Here is a 17274-nt window from a genome sequence, read left to right as displayed (position 1 = left end):
TTTTGTTTATTTGGAAGGGATGTGAGAATATGCAAATCAAATAAACTTTGCAAGTGTTAAATTATTTTGTATTCAAGTCTTCTGTCTTTTTTTTCTAACAGCGGGGATTATATCTTTTATATTCACCATAACAATCTGAAGACAATGTTTAAAGGCTTCCAAAGTAACAGCACCATGCACTGTACTAGTAATATAATATATCTATAAACTATATATATTATTTCATAACCAACACAATGCAAAGGAGACATGCAGGAAGAGTCTTGTTTTTCACATTATGCTATTCATTCAAGTAAGCTTAAAAATATATTTTCACTTTCTTTTCTTTTTTTTATACAAACCATGGAATCATAAATGACAATCTTTCACCAAAATTTATAATATAATTCTTTGGTGTGCTTTGTACTCTTCCAGGATGAGGGTAGGGATAAGGATGGAGGGGGAAGGGGGGAGATGGTGTCTGAAAATAAATTAATTCAACTGTACAAAATAATAGTGTTCACATACAAGTTATTAACAACGACAAGACTACATCAACCACTCACAACACACAAAACAAATTTTTATAAACCCTGGGGAGGGGGTGTCTTCAGGGTCTCTGAGGATAAATTAGTGCTCTTTAGTGTATCTGTATGATGTTTATGATGGACTAACATTTTGCACATGAGTTGTGTTGTACCAACCGAAAATAAATTGACTAAGAGTTATTGTCCTAGGTCCTTGACCTTTTATTTCCTAGCTTGACAGCTATGGCAAAGGCCACACATTCATCACTGTTTGGCTGTAACTATAAACCTTTTAAATGTTTTAATATTTATAACAACCCCCCCTTTAATGTAAATCACACATTACACATTGTCATTTTCAAATGGCATGAGTTTCGTGTGCTCAGTGTTCAGGTGGAAAAAAATACAAACAGGGATTTAGGCTTTGGAAAAATAAAGCATTTTAAAGGGTTGATACACAACAGTATAAAAGAGGAGTTGGTCTGTTTAAAAATAACTTTCAGGAGAAAAAAAAGGCATAACACCAGCATCACAGCTTCTTAGATTTGACTGTTACCTTGGCATCTCCAAGAACTGATGACATAATGACATATTCTATTTATTACACAAGTGGTTTGGACACATTAAAGAGGCAGCATCTGATTTTCCAGGTTTAAAAAAAAAAGACTTAGCAAAATCAAAAGAAAGCACTTGAATTTCTCAAATTTTATAAAATATCACAGTATCACAGTTGTCAAATAGCAGCAGCTTTCTCTCCAGATTTGCTTGAATCATCACAGTAGTATAAAACATGGAGATAGATTAAGATTGCTGCATTTAAAAAAAATCATACAACTTAGGGAGCAAGGAAATAATTCCATATAAAAATACGTTATGGAGAGGCCAGTGACATTAAGAGTAGAAAGTAAAAAATTACAAAATCTCAGAACTGAAAGAAGGGTTTTACAAATATTTTGGACTCATATGTGGTCCAAGCTCTGTTGGCAATGCAGCAGTTGGTAGTTTACAATCAAGAGGCCATTGCAGAATCAGGGCCTAACTAGGCTAAAAAGCAGCCCACAGAATGGTGTCAAAGGTTTTTGAGAGGCACTCCAGGAAATGCAGAGGGCCTTCTTAGCTTGTAGTCTCAGTCCTTCCTCAATACTCTTTTCCTCCCTTACAAGGACTAGTGCATTGACACTGGCAGTGTGTATCTCCACAAACTGATCTGTCTGTCCATTCATTTCCCTGGGCATATTAGCCCCCATCCCCTATCCCCCTGCAACATACAACTTAGTTCACTGAGTTAGTCCAGCTTGGTAAATTTTTTTTAAAAGAAAAAAAAAGTTCCAAGTATCTTAATTAAATTAAGTATACAAACACCATAGGGTTTCATACAGAATAAATAGGACTAGTTAAACCAGGTGGCATGTCTGAGCCATCGGTTTGTTTCAGGCTCTACATTGTCTCAGTTCAGGAAATAGTCCAAAGACTTCCATATTGAAAACCTTTATTATTTTGACTAGTATTATTATTTCTAGTGAATAGTTCTTACAGCATCAGAGTTCCCATAAATTTCTTCATCTTCTGATTCTGAAGTGGTTCCATTGCTGGAAGGTGTATGGAGGTGGTTTGGGGCACCACTGGCCTGACAAACATACCACTCATTGAGATTGGTGACCTGAGGGGAAAGAGTGGCAGAACGGCTCCTGCCTGGGTCCAGGACAGGAGACAAGGGGGCTCCTATTGGGGTCCCCATTGATGGGTAACCAAGGGCACCTGGAGAAGGTGGAGGAGACTTGCAATGGATCTTCATATGCTTCCTCAAGGAGCTAGGGTGTGTATAGGATTTGTCACAGCCTCGAATCTTACAGTAGTAGGGCTTATCACTGGTATGGACATGGGAATGCTTCTTTCGGTCACTGCTATTGGCAAACTTTCTGTCACATCCATCGAATTCACATTTAAAGGGCTTCTCCCCTGAAACAAGAGAATAGACAAGGTTAGCAATTGCTTTCCAGAAGTCTCCAGCTTGATTGTGAAATCCTGAAGAATAAATGAAGATTCATTTCCCTTTACAACTCACAACCAGGCCAACAAATTAGGCTAATCCTTTTTTGCAGGTTGCAAACTGGGGTGAGGGCATAGAGTTTATTGGCATAAGAGTTTTCCCTAGAGCACAAGAAAATAGAAATAATGGTGTAGGGTCCAAAATAATGCAGTAAGATTGTAGCAAAAGAAGCACCATAGCAATAACATATTGTAAAGCCTCATATAAATATGAATTATATATATTTTTAAATGTTATGTATATACCTTAATGTGTATATATACGTATATATGTGAACCAAGAGGCATATTCATGAAATATTCATTGCTCACATTCTTACACCTTTTCCACACATAATATATCAACTGCAGACACACAAGAAAACAAAAACTTTGTAGAAAGCTGGAGATCCACTCCCCTAAGAACACCAATGAATGACACCACACTTTCAAAGCCACAGTAGGAAAAGAAACACATATACCACATTAAAATTCAAACGGAGCTATAGAAGAATTATAAAGAAAATGGTTGTGTTTTTTGGTCCCAAATAGTGCCCTTCCCCTTCCCCTCAATTTCACCGGTGGAATGAAATCAAAGAGGATGTTGAATGGGGGAGGGAAGAAGGAAATAAAACAATCTCTCTTCTTAAAAAAAAAAAAAGCACCTGTAAAACACACAATCTCACCACTGAGTTTTCACAAGCCTAACTGGGACATCCTTGCACTGCTGATCTCTGCCATCTACCAGCTTTCTTCACAACTTGCAGTGTGATACAGAGCATGACACAATAGAATAGCAACAAACACCAATATAAAGAAAGCAGTAGCTGTGTACAGCTTCATCCATTTACCTTGAGACAATGTGCCACTGAAAAGTATATAAGCAGGCCTAATTTCATAGCTTTCCACATTGCTTCAAAGTTAAAAGACACATAGAATGTTTGCCAGATTCTGGCTGTTCTCACTACTCTAGGAACATAATTCTACAGCTTCTTCATGTATGAATTGTACATAAGATTCCACTCCAGAAAAATCTATTCTGCAAGTACAAATACTCCTTAATACTAGAAAATGAGAGATCTAGTCACACCTTTGTGTTAACAGAAGATGGTAGAATCTATAACAACTTAATTTTTCTTTTTCTCCTTACTTCCTAGGCGACTTTAAATCCATAGCTGGAAAAGTAGTATTTTAAAAAATCTGAAATTGTATTCCATAGTATCAAACACATATTTACCAACACCCTCTCTCCAACAAGTTACAGAAATTCAAAGAGGGCTTGGAATGGGAGTTGAAGTGGGGCTAGGGTCCCTGACATGGGAGTTCAACTATTCTCCCTGACAGAAAGCCACTGCTGTGTCTGGATCTTTTTTTGTACCACTTCATTCTTAAGAAATCTCCTCTCCACAATGGGCCTTTTCCAGCATTGAAATATCTGAGTATCTCGTCTTAATTAAGTTAAGATGTTTTCTATTTTTCATGACGTTTTGAGTTTTTTGTTGTTGTTTTTAAGGTCGAAAAATGTCCAAATTCCTGAGTGCTCAAGGAAACATAAGTGTGTTCAGATATTCAGAAAATAAATTACTCAACCTGAAAATATTAAGAAAATGTAAGTAAACATTTCAAATATATTGTACCTATGCATACAGAAATACACACAGGAAAAACCCCCCACCAGTGTTCATAACTAGAATTACATCCTTTAAAACCCTTCAGAGATTAGATACAAAAAAAAAAAAAAAGTTGTCAGGTCTTTTTCAAAACCTCTGTCAGGATTTTGATACATTCATATCAGATTTCACAAATGCTAAGCTTAAATAGTTTTCCACAAACTATAATTAAGATAAGCAGGGAAGGAAAACTGGCTCCTGTAATGTGCAGGAGAAACAGAAATTGGTACTGGAAGACCCAGGACAAAGTATAGACTGAACGGTGGAAAAGTGGGATGGGAGCGATTATGGGTAAGAGTGAAAAAAAATAAAAAGGACTAAGAATACTGGCTATTTCTTTTAGATTGCTTACTGGTACCAGAGAGACACCCCAAAAGATGCTTATGTCGATATTACACTCTAGATGGATGATTGGGGTCATAACTTAACTTGTTTAAACTATGTTCCAAGAAGAACTGATTCTGAGGCAGGCACCATGCCTCTCCTGAAGGCTCTCAAGTCCAACCCGGAACTATACAGAAGCTTTCTCGACTGCCCAGATGCGGATATCAAGCCCATCCATCTTTCAACAGAAGCATGCTATAAACAACTCCCGCAGCCATTCATGTTCTGAAATTGGTCTTTTTGAGGAGAATCATGAATTACTTGCTTTAGAAGAACGGAGAAAAACACTAAGTAGAAGAGAAAAGAACTTCTCCCAAGGAGCCCAAATCAGCCCTAAAAATGGAAATAGTTGAGGGGTGGGGGAGGGGTAAAAGTGGGGCTGGGTAGTGAAATGCTGCAAACACCGGATAAACCGAGGTAGCTCCCCTGGGAAAGCGGCTGTAGGCGAAGAACACACAAAGCCACAGCTAAGCGTACCAAAGACGACAAATAAAAGCCCTGAGTAAGAGAGTTTGAATTTGAAATGGCTGGTTTCCCCTCTCACATTGTGTGCTAGGGTTCAGTTACCCAGGGGGAAGTACAACCACAGGTCCAGGCAATTATAAGTATTTACATGCAAAAGTTTGTTTCTTTTTAACTGTAAATAAGTTTCTTTCCCCCCATCCCCCACCCTTCACCCTCCACCCCCTACCCCCAGCTTTCCCGCCCACTCCCCTCTCACTTCAGCCAGTAGGGTAGAATCTCGGTGGGAACTCTGGGATGCTTCCCAAAGTTTCAAGGCCCTCTGGCTTGGGAGGAAGGAGACCATAGCAGTTCTATGGTGGACAATTCGCGGCCTTCCTTTTATTCCCAGGTCACAGTGACCTTTCTTGGGGCCATAAGTTCCCTTATGCCCAAGATAAGAGAAGTATAAAAAAATACTCTACTGTCTCTTCTCGGGATGTATATTCTTAAGATGTTCGCCCTCAGTTATTGGGGGTGAGGGAGAGGAGAGAACGGGAAAGAAATAAAATAAATTATTTATACAAGAATAAGAAAGAAAACAAAAAACCCCAGAACCCTTGTCAACATAGGAGTCTGATCTTTGGGCCTGGTCCTTGGAGGTTCTTGGCTTCTGTGTATCTACAAGGCCTCACCTTAGTCTATGATATACCCTAGGTGGACCTGCCTTACCTGGGCTTCTGTCTTTCAGAAAGAGGTCAAGGTGGTCCCACAGCCCCTCAGAGAACTTTTTGTAAGCTCCTAGGTAGGTTCTTCTAATTGCTGGAGTTAGCAGCTGAGCTTGGGCCTTTCCAGGCCTGTAAGCTCTGCACCAGGGCACCTCAGCAAGAAAATTAAATCTTAAAATGTTCCAAGCCCTACATTGTACCCTTGAAGCCTAGATAGGACTTAAAACTGAAAGAGGAAGTCCTGGAAAGTAGGAGCTCCCAAAGCAATGCCCAACAGCAAAAAGGACAGATACCTAAGACTTCTAGTTCAGAGAAGTGGAGAAGAATAAATTTGGGAGCATTACTCAGAAAGAGTCTGATTTCAAGAGCTGTAAATCAGAAGTCTCCATGCTTTTCAAAGAGTGGAAAGTAATCTGGACCTTTGGTTGGAAAACTCAGCCTTTTGCTGTCCCTAGGGTCTTCCCAGGGAAGGGGTTAACTTCCCATTCCATAGGGCTCAAAAGGCAGAAAGCTTACAAGCTTCAAACAGTATTCGATCTTTTTTTTTTTTTTTAAGGGAGTGGGATAAGAGAATGGATAGAAAGGAAAGTTGAAATAGTTGCAGAAGAAATACTTCTCCCAGTCATGGGCCCTCTCTGCTACTCAGGAGTGGGTTGATTGTGAGGCAGGAACAAAGACGTGCTGTTGAGATTTTGGTTTTCCAAATATTAAGGTCGATGCATTTAGATTTGAAAAGAATTAGGAAACCAGACTTGTCCAAGAATCTCCTCTCCCCCTCCAAGCAGTGATCAACAGTGTCCACAACACTAAGGAGAATGGGGCTTTAAATGTGTCAGTTAAGGGGAGAAATGACCGCTGGCTCTAGGAGCTGAAAGGGGGCTGGATTACTTCACTTCTTTCCAGAAACAATCCGGGACTCCTAAAACAAATTCTGCAGATAAAATCTATAATCCCTTCAACCACGGGCCATTTGCCTTTACATTTGGACTACAGTGGTACGTAATCAGCCTTCCTCTCCACAGAAACACCCGATAAATCAGGAAAGTAATTATGTAAACTCCAGTTCCTTAAGTATCCTCCGAGGGCTAATATTTGTCTGTCACTATAAATCCCAGCTCAGTTCAATCTTATCAGAGCTTCTACCCTCACGCATGTCCTCTAAGGAGGGGGGTTGGAGGGAGAGACCTCCGATACAACCATCACAATTTAGCAACAGCCTTTTAAATAACCCCCCAAAGATTCCAGTCTAAGAGAATTTACCGTAGGCTTCCCTACTGAAGCAAGCTCCCTCTACATACCATCTCTTGCCCAAAGTTCTATTCGGATGACCAACACAGACATGAGTCTGGAGTTTATTTCTTCTCTATTACTTCCCCCAGACTCTAGAAACATTCTAAAAGAGGACAGAAACCAATTTCTCCGTCCACTCCCCTGGGTACGAGAGGGACTTCACACTTTAAAAAGTTTTCTCACCTCCCACATAATTATTATGGGAGGGGGGAGGAAAGGTTCTCGGGTCCTCCCTTTCTTCGAAGATGCTTTCCATCAGTCTGGAATTTCAGACGAAAACATCCCCCCTCCCCCAACAACAACAAAACTCCAGAGTGGTGTACTCTGGACCTGGGGGTAAGGGGAAGTGGGTGAAAACAAGTGAGTCACCCTTGCTTACCTCCCCCCACCTTTTACACCCTCCCCACCTCCCGCCAATTCCAGAAGGAAAAAGAGAAGGAACGGGGTATGGGGTGGGGGTGGGGGACTGCAGACCGTCCTCGTAGCTCCTTCCACTTCTCCTCCTCCTTCCGGGGCTGCTGCTGCTTGTAGTGTTGTGATGGTTTGGTGTTGGTGGAGCTGTTTGCCTGTCCCGGGCAGTGGGGCTGGAGGGTAGACTGGAGACTTTTCGCCGTGTTGAAAACACAGCGCTGTGAGTCCTGAGTATGCTACCGAATTACTTATTCATGGAAAAAAAAGGGGGGGGGGGGGGGGAAAAAAAAAAAAAAACACCAGGGGCCGGGGTAATGGGGAGGCGAAAAAAAACAGCAGAGGGGGGGTGGGGGGGAGCGGGACAGAAGAAGGAGAAGCAGCAGCAGCAGCAGAAGCGGCGGCGGCGGCGGCGGAGGAGGGAGACGGGAGACTGCAGTGGCGACAGTGGCGACGGCGGCGACGGCGGCGGCGGCGGCGGCAGCGGCTGCTATAGCAGCAACAGCCTAGGGAGAGATACCCACCTGTATGAGTGCGCTTGTGAATCTTGAGGTTCTCTGAGCGGGCGAAGACTTTCCCGCAGCCGGGAAAGGGGCAGGGGAAAGGCTTCTCTCCCGTGTGCACACGAATATGATTAATGAGCTTGTACTTGGCCTTGAAGGGCTTGCCTTCCCGGGGACAGTCCTCCCAGTAGCAGACGTGGCTGCTCTGCTCGGGGCCCCCCACGTGCTCCACTGTGACATGGTTCACCAGCTCGTGCATGGTGGTGAAAGTTTTGGAGCAAGGCTTCGAGGCGGGGGGCGGCGGGTGCTGCTGGTGCTGGTGCTGCTGCTGCTGCTGCAACTCTTCCTGGTCGATCCACTTGCAGATCAGCTCCTGCTTGATTGGCTGCCGCATGTACCGGAGGAAGGCCCCTGCGGCCGCGGCTGCAGCCGCAGCCGCCGACCCGGGGTGGTGGGGGTGGTGATGGTGGGGGTGGTGAGCAGGAGGAGGCGGAGGAGGCGGAGGTGGTGGAGGAGCGGGAGGTGGAGGATGGTGGTGGTGATGGTGATGTCCATGCCCCGCTGCCGCCGCCGCCGCCGCCGCTGCCAGGTTCAGGTTTAAGTTCAAGGAGCCGTAGCTGTGCAGGGAAGCTGCTGCCGCGGCGGCAGCTGCTGCGGCGGCCGCTGCTGCCCCGTAGTGCGAGTCTCCAGAGCGGGGTCCAAAGGGGGGCTCGGCACGGCCATACAGTTCCGCGGCTGCCGCGGCAGCTGCGGCCAAACCCAGGCGCATCTGGCCGTTCAGCGGGTGGGGGTGGCTCCCGGGGCCCCCAGACGGCTCATGCAGCCCAGGGAACAGCGCGGGACCACCGCCGCCACCTCCTCCAGACCCATCCGGGGCCGCATAGGCTCCAGTCGAGGAGATGAACATGCTGCCAGAGTGGGGAGGCGGGGGCGGGTGCTGGGGGGAGCCCGCCCGGGAATGCTGCTCCCCTCCCAGCGCCCCGTGCATGGCAGCAGCGGGGGCCGTGGTGGAAAGGTCTCTCCTGAGGATGAAGTCCCTGTTGTTGGTCTTGCTGCTGCCGCTAATGCTGCCACTGCCGCCGCAGCCGCCGCCACCACCACTGTTGGTGGCGGTGTAGCCCGCGAGGGCAGAAGGAGGAGGGGGAGGGGGAGGGGGAGGGGGAGAGGGGGAAGAGGAGGAGGAAAGGGGAGGGGCTGGGGGAGGAGGTGCAGACTGCGTTGCACTGCCCCCACCGCTGGGGTAGTTGCCCGCGCCGGACTTCAAGGAGAACGCGGTAGTGGCAGCTGCAACCGCCGGGGCTTCAGGGTGCGTTGGAGGCGGCTGGGAGGGAGAACTGAGTTTGAGCGCGTTCGCCTGAGCCATGTGCTCGGGTCCGAACGCAGTGAGGGCCATTCCAGGGTCACTCCCCAGATCCCGGGGGTGGAGGTGAGCTGCAGCTGCAGCGGCGGCTGCAGCTGCTGCAGCGTGGTGGTGGGAGTGAGCGGGTTGACTCCCCAGTCCGGGGAAGCCTGTCATACTCTGATGAGCATGGGGCTGAGCCGCTGCCAAATCCGCAAATCTCAGCGCCGGCGGATTCCTCTTGCTCAAAGGGGGCTCCATCAATACTACACAATCAGAACCATATACCCTCACTGTTGTTATTTTTTCCCCTCTGCCTGCCTTCAAAAACATGTATATATTAAGCGCTCTTTAACTTCTTTTGTCCTTGTCTCCTAACTCCGCTTATTCCTTTCCCTACTCTGTCCTCCAGCGATTGGCAGAACGAACACCACATTTGAGCTGCTCAGTGGGACCGAGATTTTGGAAATGGCACGGGTGGGATTGGAGGGAGTCGTCTGATTGGCAGCAGTCGGGGCTGCCCGATTGGCTCCCTTTCAGGCCCGCGGCTCAGCGGGCATCCGCCCTCATGCTAGCCTCAATCTTTGGTTTCTCTTCTAGCCCCACTTGCCTCCCGCCCCCTCCTCCCTACGTGCCCCCAGTCCCCCCTTCCTTTCTGTGGAAAACTTGTACTTGTAGAAAGTTTGCGACGCGCGAGTGCGGAGCTGAGTGCCTCAGCCACTGATGGCCAATGATGTTGATGCACCTTGCAAACGCCCAGCTCAGGGATCTAGCACATCCCCTCTTATCAGGCTGAAATTTAGCTAGCCGGCCCTTCTGCTGCGAATTAAAGAGAGATGTTCACAACCGTGACTAGGAAGATTTCACAACTTCTAACGCAATCACTATCCCACTATCGGTCAAAGCAAAGCTCGCTCTCCTGAACTCCTCCGCCCTTCCGCCCTCTTTTTTTCTTCTGTACTCTTTTCAACCCTCAAGAGCTGTCCTTGGGAGGTGGATACACTTATTCACTTAACCTCACCTGAATTAATGCCTCTTGAAACTTTTTATTTGAGAGAAGAAATGGAATGTGTCACAGTAAAAAGACCAAGGTTACAGTTAAATGGCAGTAGAAGTGGGTATTTTTGGAGGGTATAGTATAGCACCTACTAGTTGATTTCTGGATAACCTGAGTGATTTGATGATGTAAATAGAGTCATTCGGGACAAGTAAAAATTTTATCTCAACTTTTTAGTTCATGGACTCCTTTTCAAGACGGTTTCAAGACGATGAAGTGTAATTTCTGCTACTTTGCAGTTCCAAATCTGCTACTTCCAATTAGATGTACAAAAACAAATCGTAAAAAAGTCTAACTTTTACCTTTTGAAGATAGTCTCGGAACTGGCCCCATGGTATCTCACCGAGCTAATGAATATAGCTACAATCATTTTTAGCAGAATTTCTCCTTCTGGTCAAAGCCACCCAACATATTTGTACATGGTTTTTCAAATTTACTCTATATTAGAAATGTTCTAATATCATGAAAAAATATCCTTATCAATTTAGCATCTAATATGTCATCTTTTACTTTGGGTGTTTTTCTTCTTACAAACATCTCTAATAGATGCCTTGCTTGAGAACCTTAAGGACCATGAGTATCTGCAAGGTACCTCAACTGCTTTCAAAGGGGAATTTCCCATTATTTTCTTTCACTTCAGCCTTAGTGGAGAACAGGTGTGCACCAGGTTTTGTGTTTCTGTTTAGCAAAGTAAGATTGGGTAAGGTTACTTTTTTTTTAGGTGTCTGACTTTCAAATTCTGGGCAAGAAGGCTTCCCCTTACCTAGTATGTACAAGGAGGCTCAGAAATCAAGCTCACCTTTTTGGGGGGGGGTTGTTTTAAATCAGTGCAGCCAGTTTTTCCCCAACAATTGTGACAGTGGGTGACACTTGAAGCTAAATATCAATTTTCTGTTTAGAAATATAGACAAGGCCTCAACAAGTCAAAATAGATTATCTTACCGAGAGTAGCAAGGAAACCTTCCTGGACAAAGCAACTGTGGTACAGTATTATATAAAGAGCAAAAGAGGTGGTGACATGAAAATTGGCATGAATCACAGCAATTTGAAAACTCACTCATTACCCCACTATGACCTGAGAAATGAGATGTCTCTTCTAAATCTGATATCTAAGCAAAGAATATAATACCAAATTTCAATTTCTTAAAAAAAAAAAAACCAAACCTTTGAAAAAGTTTGAACAGGAAAAATAAGTAAAGCCTGAGGTGAAGTCAAATGAAAATTATCTTAGGAAATATCACTGGGAGGTAAAGTGGAATGGGAGAGATGCTTACCTTTATTGCCTCAATATAGATCTGAGTTTCACAGTCTTTTCACAAAGAAGGCCAAGTATGACAGACTATCCTTCCATTTCTTTATCTACACCTAGTCATGACTTAGAGGACTAATTTTAAATTCAAAGCTATACTACCTTAATTGGCCTTGTTTAGTTCATCCTGAAGTTCTATGGATGAAATTATCTCATTTGAATTTATTCAGCAATGAACTTTAGTGCTTAGACAGGCATGGCTTTGAATTCAGTCCTACACGTTATAGGTAAAGAACCAAAATAAACACATGCTGCCCTTTAAAATGGGCTGTTGAGTATTTTTATTGTGCTATAAAATGAGGACTTCCCTCTGCCCTTCAAAATAGCTTTTCCTCAAAATTATAACTGCTCTATTTTATTGAATTACTGAAATTTAATGGTTAATGGTCAAATGCATGAAGGAAAAGTTGTAAATGGGAGTAATAGTGCCGTAGTGCTGTGTGGAATCTTGTACACGCCTCCTTGTACAACTCTTGTTAAACACAGCATGATATGTATCTGTCATCTATTTAATAATGTCTTAATTTAAACATACCTCACTGATCAATTCCTTTGTGGAAACCCTGAGAAAGAAAAAAGAAAAAATAAAAAATCTCAGAGAAAGTAATATGCATTTTTGTTCTGATTGGCAAGGGAAGTATTTATGTGTTGGTTTATGAATATTCCACAATTTGTGATTTAATACACACAGTAAAAAGATTATTGACTCAGGCAAGTACACTTGGATGCCAATTTCTGAGTTCTGTCCCTTAGAGGATATTTAAACACCCCCCCCCCACACACACACCAAAAACTCTGGATCAACACCAATAACAGGCCCATAACCACCAACCAAATAACTCTAAGATAGGCCTAGATTTTAGGCCAAAGGGATTGATAATCAACTTCCTGGAGCAGTCAGCTCAAAAAAGCATTTTCATTTTGTTTACTTTTTTCATACTATTGTTATGACCATCCTGACTCCTGGAGTAATGTCTTTTTTTAACCCCATCTGAAATCAAATAAAAATTCTCTAAAATCTAAGGAGCCTGTGAAAAAGTCAATTGCATCATGCATTATTAAATAAGCATAAAACAATTGCTAAGGGTTAAAAACTGTTCAGTTATTTCCTGATCTAGTTATTGCATTTCCAAATATGACTATAGGCATAGACTATAGGTGCTATCTTTATTGCCCCATAAAGTAATAATGATAGGAATACATTGCATTAGATTTGAGTACTGTAATAACTGCACTCCCCAAGAAATTTTAAGCTATGTGAGTTTCTGGGAAAGGAATAAAATGTTGGGGAGTCAGGAAAAATTCATTTTGAGGGTTATCTGATTCACAAAGCTGTCCTCACCCTGAACTGCACCAGACAAAAGAAAGAGGAGGGTTTGGGAAAGGGGAGGGGAGAACTAAAAAGAAAGTGCAATGCACTACATAGCTGTCTGGCAACCGAACCTCCAAGGTGCTGCAGGTCGCTACAGGTTCTGAAGGGGAAACCATGGGCTCGCGCTAGCGCAGCCCACCTTGGCTCGCTGGGCCCTTGGAAGAGATCCGCTGCTCCATTACCTCACGCCTTGTAAGGCTGCATTCACACAGCCTCCAGCGCACGCTTGATTGCCCTGGCTTAATTATTGAACAGATACAAGTTTCTTTTCGATGGGGGTGGGTAATTAATAAACTATAAGAGGAGTGAATTGGACATTTCCTCGCTTTTGAGCCTTTGTCTACGGTTTCGACCCCGGGGGGTGGAAGGGAGGGAGGGAGGGAAGAAGGATGGTGAAGAAGCATTGGTAGTGGGGGAGAAAAGAAAGGGAGTGGAGGAGGGCTTATAGTTTGAAAATCCACCTTTTATTGTGTCCTAAATTGCTTTGTGCTCAGTCCTGAATGTTTTCTGCGGGGTTTTCTTACGAGTTGGGAGAGTTGTTGTGTTCTGGATTGTATAGGACCAGAAACCCAGTAGAACTGAGTTCCAGTTGCAGTGAGCATTATTTGTTATCCTCCTCTGTGTGGATGTGAAAGTGAAATCCTCGAATATCATTTTGGTTACTCCAATAGAGGCAAAATTCTTGTCTGTGAGACAACCTAGACAGAATACTTTCGTACGAAGTTCTTGAGATCATTATTACTTTGCAAACACAGAGCAAGGTGGAATACAGAATGAAGAACGGTGCGGTTTGATTTAGCTATTTTAGTAAAGTAAGGAGAAACTCTAGATTCAAGGGTTTGCCACAATTCTCTTAAAAATTGCAAGTCAATTTTAAAATGAAGTATAGTCACCTATGGCTGAGAGAGATGCTCCACTGCTCCTTGCCAACTAGTCTGGGCTCCCTGACACATCCTGCCTATCCTGTTCTCATTTTAGGCTGCAAAGGTTTGTCTCTTTGTCTGCTGGAATAAAGCTATTGTGCTTCCCCCCTTCACCCCAAGCCGCAATACAGACAGACACATATTCCATTCTTGAATGGTTCTGCAGGTTGATCAAGGTGTGAATATTCTGGTTGATTTGCTCTAAACTGTTCAGTTTTGTTTTTAATCCAAGAAGTGTGTCTTGCAAGTATCTGAATGGAGGAAATACCCTCTTCGTACCTTAGGCAAAACTCTTATATACAGCTGTAGGAGTGATTGTTTAAGGCTAACATTAACTGAATGAGTTGTGTGTAAAACAATCTTCTTAATGAAAGCGTGAGGGTAGGTGTGGAAAAAGAAAATAGACATTTCCTGATCAAGACCATGTTGGGAAGAGTGTCGATTTTCTGCTTATTATTTCTGCTAACGTTCTGACAGTCTTGGATTGTATCTCTTCCACAATGATGCTCCAACATCAGCAGCTAACAATAAGACACATTTCCTCTATCTTCATTTTTCCTTATTTAAAGGATGGCAGGAGTTGAATACAATGGACTATTTTCACTACTAGCTATTGGGAGTTTGTAGAGAACAGGACACTGATAAATCTTTTAACCATTAAGATGTATAATTTCTTAGAAACACCTTGAGGAGAGATAAATATGATTGGAAAAAAATAAGAATATAAAAACTGAAAACAAAGTATTTCCTAATAAGTACAGTTACTAAAATCACATAGTATTTGTAATGCTTACAAGATGTGCTCCTCTTTTTTTTTTAATTTCCCCCAGTTCTTTTCCATTTGGACAGCAGTTGTGTAATTTAAAAAAAAAAAACCTTCAAATTTGCTGTATTGTTACCCCCTGCTCCCACCCTACTCCCCAGATCTATACTTCAATATTTGAAGAAGCTGTTGAGATAAATCAAATAGTGACACATTGACGGGTTTACTTGTGTAAGCAATATGGTTAACATATGGCATTGTTATTTATGAATGACAGCATAACTTGTATTACAAAGTCTATTGCTATAATGCTGCAATTTATTGGAAAGCTGCTCCGCTGTCACTAGTATTCAACCTTCCTGTTTGTATTTCACCTAGGACCCCAAAGGAAAATATTGGAATAATGAAACATTCTCATGTAAGCTAATGCCTCGGGCTTTGTTTTTATTGTTTGCTGGAGTAAAAATACTCCTGTAAGGAAATAGGGGACGCAGTGAGACAATAAAGTCCTCCTTCCTTAGGTAAAAGCACAATCCCAATTCCACAGTCCCAACAGACAGTGACTAGTGGTCTGCTTGCATTTCTCCCATTCTTCCTCCTCTAGACAAACGAACAGTGTGATCGCTGCATCCCCAAATCGCTGTCGGGCACATTTTTATGTAGCAACATTTTTTTTTTTTATAAAGACAGCTACAGAACAACAAATGTTAATGGTGTTAAGGAGAAAAAGTAAAAGATTTTAGCAAATTTCTCAACATTGTAGCGGGCAGCCGCCCACGCTATCCGTTCTTTAAAGCAGGGGGGGCATTTAAAAGTTACTACTTTGGCTGAGATTTTCATTATTTCCCTTTTCTTTTACATTACACTCCTGTTAAACTGACAAAGAACTTTTGTTTCAAAGTGTGTTTTACAGAGGGAGGCTACACCGCCACACATGTGGTCTTTCACGGGTCAGAGGTCGAACGGCCTAGAAGTGGCTAAGATCGGCAGAATCAAAGGTAACCTGCAACTTAATATCCTGTTGATGATCTTGTTGAATTTATGAGTGTCTGTGATACAGACAACGGTGCAAGTGATTCTGTTAAATCGATCTGTTCTTTTCAGGTTAAATAGACAGCATCATCTCTCTACCATTCCCATGTCCTTACCTCCCCCACTGTCACCCCCATTCCCTTTCCTTAAGGGGAAAAGAAAAAAAAGTTTGAAGGGCATAGTGACAGACGCATCTTATCTCCAATTTAAACAGGTCAGGTTTCCTTTCTGCTTTTCCTCTCCTTCCAGATATGAATATGCATATATCTATTCTATACAGGAAAGTCGAAATAAACTTTTCCCCCAGAAATGCACAATGAGAAACAGATTTACCATTTAAAGTACATTGGATCTTTGGGGTATACTTTATATTTCTTGAGCATTTGGTTATCATTGTTCTCCTACCCGCCCCACCCCTTACACACAACATATCCCCCCCCCCACCAATAAATGAAAGAACTCCAAAGAGGAAAACAAAAAACACAATCCAGCCTAATGCAAACTCTCCAGCCCTTGCCAACCCCACCGTCCCCATGCTCAAGGAGCCAGTAGCAAGCTCCAGTGCGATTTAAAAATAACAAGTTTGGAAAACTTACAAAGAGGGAAATGTTTGCCCAGTTGAGGCAGTTGTTTGTTGTGCTGCAAAACGGGCACTTCCAGAAACCTGTTGAAAAACTTATTTCAGTACAACAGTTTACAGCGAAGTTTGGCCGCTTTCTTTCTTCAGAGAACAAGTTAAAGTCTCTATTTGTAGCAATAGTTCTCAAAACATTTGCAGTTTCTTTTTCTCAACTCCCTTTCGATCGATCTTGCTCTTTCCCTCTCTCTCCCCTTCCCTTCCTTTTTCACCCAGTGACAGGAGGGAAAGAGGTTCGCGGTTTGTAGAGAAATAAAGCACTTCTTAGAGAGGACGGCGACGTGACTTTGAACTTGGATCAGCTCCTCTGTTTCCTGCAGAGAGAGTAGAACTGGAGCCCTGAAAGAATAGCAAAGAGAGTCCAGCCTGCGGGGTCTCTGACTGGAATTAACGAATTCCCTACAAACTACCCCAATGCAGTCTCCTGAAGCCACAGAGCCAGAATTCAGCAGGGTGATCTTAGTATGAGAATGGTAATGAGAAAAGGAAAAATCAAAGAAAAATTAGAGAATAGGAGAAAGGGCAAGGGAAACAGAGAGAAATCAAGAGAGAAAAGAAAAGAGATAGCTGGAAGGTAAGAAAGAGGGAAGGCAGAGAAGAGAAGAGAAGGGGTCATAATGGATTTGGCTTTCCAGTATATAAATAATTCTTACAATCAAATATAAGCAATTTTTACAATCAAAATAGAAGAAAATATTTACTTTCGTGAATTATTTGTTTCTAAGACATTTTCAGTTATTCTCTCTTCATCCTAAAGACCAACATGAATGAATAAATAATAGTGTGTATAGTTGTGTATCTGAATATTTTGGACCAAGGTGAAGTAATAGGGTAGAATCTCTCTCTCTCTCTCTCTCTCTCTCTCTCTCTCTCTCTCTCTCTCT

General features: G+C 43.0%; 1 protein-coding gene across 1 annotated transcript; it reads right to left on the bottom strand.

Annotated features, from left to right (window-relative positions):
- Nucleotides 1-2013: 2013 nt before the first annotated feature.
- Nucleotides 2014-9630, bottom strand: ZIC5 (Zic family member 5). Its single transcript, XM_027854138.1, has 2 exons — nt 7980-9630; nt 2014-2465 (listed from the first exon to the last, which is right to left on the bottom strand). Exons 1-2 carry the CDS (start codon nt 9628-9630, stop codon nt 2023-2025), a joined length of 2094 nt encoding a protein of 697 aa, XP_027709939.1. The 3' UTR covers nt 2014-2022.
- Between the last annotated feature and the right edge of the window lie 7644 nt (nt 9631-17274).

Source organism: Vombatus ursinus, unplaced genomic scaffold (genome assembly GCF_900497805.2).
Source record: "Vombatus ursinus unplaced genomic scaffold, bare-nosed wombat genome assembly UNPS02010304.1, whole genome shotgun sequence".
Lineage (NCBI taxonomy): Eukaryota > Metazoa > Chordata > Mammalia > Diprotodontia > Vombatidae > Vombatus > Vombatus ursinus.
The sequence above is the reverse complement of the archived record's forward strand: the minus strand, read 5'-3'. Positions and strand labels throughout refer to the sequence as shown.

Coding starts and splice junctions, on each gene's coding strand:
- ZIC5 (XM_027854138.1), bottom strand. CDS start 9,630: ATGTTTTTGAAGGCAGGCAGAGGGGAAAAAATAACAACAGTGAGGGTA. Junction 2,466..7,979: donor TCACAAGCGCACTCATACAG/GTGGGTATCTCT, acceptor CTCTTGTTTCAG/GGGAGAAGCCCTTTAAATGT.